Source organism: Fundulus heteroclitus, chromosome 7 (genome assembly GCF_011125445.2).
Source record: "Fundulus heteroclitus isolate FHET01 chromosome 7, MU-UCD_Fhet_4.1, whole genome shotgun sequence".
In the NCBI taxonomy this organism is placed as follows: domain Eukaryota; kingdom Metazoa; phylum Chordata; class Actinopteri; order Cyprinodontiformes; family Fundulidae; genus Fundulus; species Fundulus heteroclitus.
The window spans coordinates 11,800,647-11,806,554 of record NC_046367.1 but is presented as its reverse complement, the minus strand read 5'-3'; the positions used below and the strand labels follow the sequence as shown (position 1 = coordinate 11,806,554).

General features: G+C 36.3%; 1 protein-coding gene across 1 annotated transcript; it reads left to right on the top strand.

Annotated features, from left to right (window-relative positions):
• On the top strand, nt 1-921 carry LOC105940261 (olfactory receptor 10AG1-like). Its single transcript, XM_012882747.2, has one exon. It carries the CDS (start codon nt 1-3, stop codon nt 919-921), a length of 921 nt encoding a protein of 306 aa, XP_012738201.2.
• The last annotated feature ends 4,987 nt before the right edge of the window (nt 922-5,908 follow it).

Genomic DNA, 5,908 nt, shown 5'->3' with positions numbered 1-5,908 from the left:
ATGGAGGACAAATTGAATGAAACCTATATAACTCTTGGTGGGTATGTAGAGGTGGAAAAATATAGATATTTGTACTTTCTAACAATTTTTACACTGTATATTTTGATCATTTGCTGCAATGGCACAATTGTTTACCTTATTGTAATTCACCAAAATCTTCATGAACCCATGTACATTTTCATTGCAGCTTTGTTGGTGAATGCTGTTCTTTTTAGCACTGCAATCTACCCAAAGCTTTTGGTTGACTTTATGTCTGAGAGACAGATCATATCACATGCAATGTGTCACTTTCAATTTTTCTTATTTTATACTTTAGGGGGTGCAGAGTTCTTATTATTGGCAGCCATGGCCTATGACAGATATGTGTCTATATTCAAGCCTCTGCAATATCCAAATGTGATGAGGAAAACTACCATCTGTGTTCTGTTATTTTTGGCCTGGCTTTTGCCCGCTTGTCTAGCTGCTGGTTCCACTATGCTGACAGCTAATCACCGACTTTGTAACTTTAAGCTGAAAGGAATTTTTTGTAACAATTCAATTTATAAACTTTTTTGTGAAATCTCACGTACACTGTCCTTGTTAGGTGTGATCATTTTGCTGAGTGTTGCATTTTTCCCTTTTCTTTACGTGGTGTTTACCTACACAAGGATCCTTATTATGTCTTATCAGAGTAGTAAGAATGTCAGGAGAAAAGCTGCACAGACGTGTTTACCTCACCTGATGGTTTTAATAAACTTTTCATTGTTCTGCGCTTATGATGTGGTCGTGGTAAGACTGGAATCAGATATGTCAAAAACAGCCCGCTTATTATTCACATTACAAGTATTATTATACCATCCTCTCTTTAATCCAATTATCTATGGCTTAAAAATGAAAGAAATCTCCAAACACCTTAAGACGATTTTTGCTCATGTAAAGTAATGCAATCATCACAGATAATTTAATTTATTTAAAAAAACTGTTTGTTTTTTCAAGTATTTAAATTCTAAAGTTTTACTACATATTTATTTATTAACTTTATTAATGTTCTTCTTGAAGTCAGAAAAAACTGAATTAGTATTAAGGTCCCGATCACTGAAACAAAAGCAGTGTTTGAGTCTCTAACATATTTTCCCTTTTCAGTACTCATGTTACAGCAACTGCTGCATAAATAATTTTGTTCTCTTTCCTTACACAAATATTAATTAGAGATGGGATATTCTAGTTCACATGTTAGACTATTTTTTATAAGTGTTGGCGTAACTATATTACGAAAATTTTTGATCAAGATAAATATTTATTCCTTTCAAAATGTTATTTGATTAATTACTTATTAGTTTTGCTTTCTCTGATGGAGCTGAATCATTATCCCACCAGCCTGTGGAATAATGCACTGGTTGTTTTTTTGACTAAATCACCTTCCTTTCACATCTCAAAAATACTGAATTTTGGGGTAAGTAGCACATCTAAAATGCCTGTAGATGTCGGTATGTGTGCATAGCTGTTTGACCTTTTCTCGGAGTTGACAATGTGTTCGACTGGAGAGCTGTACTAGGTATACCTCAAATGTATGTGATTATGTTATTACAGTAATGGTAAATTTATTACCAAACCCAGGTTTATATTGTATATAAATAGCAACACTACACTTAAGACATTTCTGGTTAGGTGTATTGATTATCTTACGTGCATCTCGTAAATATTAAGAACAATATTTTATTTTGTTCTGTTAAGGTGATATTAACCACACCACTGCATTTCCACGGTAAAACTATGTCCAATAATGGATAATTTTTTCTTACTTTTAATTCCTCACATTTTTATTACCAGTGATTTGATTATTTTTCATGATTTTATTGTGTGTCTAGTGATGAAATATTTTTTTTTGTTTTCAACCTCTGTAAACCAATTTTCGTTACACTCGACTGTATAAAAAAAGTTCTATAAATAAAATGTTATTTTTATTGATCTGTTTTGCTGTTAGTTTAAAACTGACTGAAAGTTGTATATTCTAGGGTAGGTTTTAAAATTCAACAAATTGGTAGGAGTAACCAAAATGAAAAGTAAATAAATAAAATCCTGGAATTGTCGCTTAATCCTTTCAATGCAGCACACTTGTACCAAATGATGAAAATTTAATGCAGTCATAGTTTTGCTCCAGGTTATCCTATTTATAATGTACTGACACAGCTCAGCAGCTTCTGTTCATACACTGATAGTATTGGGTCATCGACAAAAGAAATGGAAGAAACGGCATTAGCCCCTTTTCCATCAAAATACCCAGGAATTAAAGACCCAGGCTTTGGTTTAAACCAAAGTCTTGGGCTTTTAGGTTAGTCGTGTTTCCATTTACTAGGGACCATTTATGCAATATGCTAGGAGCCATTTATGTAAAACAACCCAATGACGTATGGGGAAGTTGTGGGGAAAAATTGCAGTACCACTCCGGTCCAGCAAGCAGACAGCAGTCAAACAGATTGAAGCAGAGAAGTTGTATCCACATCCTGCCACTCATGCTGCCACTCATCCGTGTCACTCCCCAATCTGTACCGGTAGCACGATTCGTACTGTTGTGAAATTACACACTGTTTTAAAGTTATTTAATGTTTAATAAATAACTCTCTGTCTGTTAGGTATTGTCCAGTGAATATCAGCTCTAGAGCTGAAATAAGGACAATAGTTGAAAGGGATGATTTGAGCACTGGCGTTCTTTTAACAGCAAACTCTGCACACATCTAGAATAAAAAGAGTGACAATTTCTCTTCAAGTTCAAGAATTTATTAACAGAAATAAAATAAACATTCAGAGAACATCACTATAGAATGCTGTTTATCTGAATTAACACTAGATTTCAATCAACAAATGCTCTCTAGGCTAGTGAAACTTAACTAAACCTACTAAAATGAAGATATAAAGAAGCTAAGGAAAGGACAAAATAACATGGTTGATCATCATCAGAATGATTCAGTGAAATCTAGTTCACTGCATATTTAAATTAAAGAATCAAAGTTCATCTTAAGGAACATGGAATGAGATTAGCTTAACTAATTCAGAATAACATTTGGTATGTGTTTCAACCCATTCACAATGCAAATCCTGAGTTTAACAAACATTTGTTTAACTCAGGACATCACAGTGTCAAGACAGAAAACATAAAGCAATATGTCTCAAAAACCGAAAATGCACAACAAAACAAATGAGGAAAGAATAGGAGGAAACTGGAGTCAACATCTGTGACCGAACTGTAAGAAACTGCCTAAAGGAAATAGGCTTTACATACAGAAAAGCTAAACGAAAGCCATCATTAACACCTAAACAGAAAAAAACAAGGTTACAATGAGGTAAGGAAAAGCAACCGTGGACTGTGGATGACAATCATTTACAGCAAAGCTAGGGGTCACTGTAATGATCAGTCGCTGAAATTGGTTAATCCTAAAGTTATATAAAAACACCATTAAATCGACATTAATGTTCCATATTAATGTGGTGATAACGCTTGTAGCACTATCGAACCTTGGTGGAGCGAAACAAAACAAACATTATGTTTGAAACCAACTGTAGTCGCATATCCGGGAACAAGAAATGTTATCCGGAAGCTAATAGCATTAGGCTAGCATACATGCTGCAATGATTTAAAAAAGCTTTGGCTTTATTTTAGTCGTAATGAGCGGACCGAAAAATCACATCAATGTATAAAACACTTGTGGAGATAATGTTTGTTATAACCGTAAAAACAGACTCAAATTACATCAGCATGTTGGTTAGCACCACGTGTTTTAAAAACACCATGAAAATGCATTAAAGTAAGCTGTCCTAAATAAACCGTTTAACTTTCCCTGTTTATTTCTCTGACAAATCTGTCAGTGCCTCTGTGTCAGTTCGGTTCACTTTGGGCATCCAGTTGGAAGCAGCTGAAGCAGTGTGAAGGCTGATTCTCTGATCAGCGGCATGTGGCTAGTAGGCGGTTCTGGGATAGTTGAAATGTCTTGGTTGGAGCAGGCGGCTCCGGGGTCCTACATGCAGTCTCTGACACGGTTGCAGTGAGCGATTTCAGCTCAGCTTTTGCTCTCAGTTTGGGAAAATTGGTCCTGTGCTGGCGGGAGGCCGCTCCACACCATCTGGAGTCAGTTTCCTGCAACAGCTGAGAAAAAAAACAAGGCTGGTTTCGGCAAAGACGGATTCTTTACTTCAGAGTCTGATTACGCAGAAGACAGACTGCAGACTTAGCTTTGGAGCTGGTAGCTCTTCATACCTAGTCAGGTCCTGCGCTCCACAGACAATGAGAATTCACTCCCCAGTGCCTCTCCCAGGAGCAACAGGAATGAGATCTTTTGTCTGTGGGAAGCTTGCCAGCAAAAGTCTAAAATTCCTTTGCCTACAACTCAGTCTGATCTCTCCCCATGGCTTGATGGTAGCTATTAGCAGTAGCTTGGTACCAAATACATTGTGGGCATGTTGACATTGTCACATTTATGAAACTCCATGGCTATAGTTATTACGTGCTTAACAGCGAGGTTGTTTGTAGTTCATTTAATGCACCACTAGATGGTGTGCCATCGGAAGATGTTAATTCAGTTGTTTAATTTTTGTAGAAACAAAACAAGATCACAGACATGTCATAAAACTAAAGAAACCTTTAAGAAACACTAAAAGAAAACATGAAAAAAATGTGGTATGGTAGTCAGTAACGGTTACTTTTTTAGACCAAGCAGAGGGAAAACAATATGGAATCACCTGAGGTAAAAATTCTGGAATCATGAAAAACAAAAAAACGCTCCAACACATCACTAGCAGGGTCCGAAATTAACACTCGCCAGTCGCCAACTGCGATTAAATTTCCCGTTTGGCGAGTGAATTTCAGAGGGCTAGCTGCCACATGGCGAGTAAATGTTTGTACCAAATAAAATAAAAATAACAAAACCCATCTGGGCTGCGGGATGATCCGTTCACAGCTCTGTCCCTCCAGAGCTTTTTATTTTTATTGCCTGGATGTGAATCTGATAATTCACATTATGTCTTTTGTAATCAACTACAATATTTTCTTTTTTTTAAGTCAGGAAACAAAGATTTCTCTTCCAGGGTCCAGTCAGCCACGCCCCCAACCACGCCTCCCAAAATTAACATAATCTCACTCTTAATTTTTATAAAAGTTAAAGGTCTGGTCAGAATTAATATTTTGGCCGGTTAAAAATATGCCTGGCCGGTTGATTTTTACATCTACCGGCCAACTTGGCCGGTGAATCACAAAGTTAATTTCGGACACTGATCACTAGTATTTTGTTGCACCACCTCTGGCTTTTATAACAGCTTGCAGTCTCTGAGGCATGGAATTTTAAATTCTCCTCATGTATAAAGCCCTCAATAATTAAGCTCCATCATATATCAGAGCTCTGATACCTAACTGCAGGTTGTAGACAGGATTGATTGATTGAGACCTTTACTGGATAGCCCCTGATTGTATTGTTTTCATCTTTTTTCCTTCTAATGTATGCAGCTGTTGCCTAAAATACATTGAATATAAAATGGTTTTAGTTAGTCAAATAAATGTTAGTTTTAAGTGTTATGAAAGCATATACATCTACACTGAGCATGAAAATTGCTGTAGGTGTCAGTATAAACAACACTCTTTGTTTGGCTGCTCTTGTTGTTCGATAACAGTAAATTGTGAAAAGCGTAAATACAAATACAAATACACTTTTAAGCAATTTGTGAAAACAAAACTGTACTACAATAACCTGAGCATAATGACCCACAACTTCACACATTTCCCCTTAAACGTATCAGAAGTTGTTAACATGCCAACATCTCTCCATGGAATAGTTTATGAGATCCATGGTGGATAAAGAAGTCTCTTTAAATAGTTGAGCCGTCTTACACAGTTTCCAGAGTACTGGTTCTGTAAATGAAATGGACTGTTTGAAAAGATATC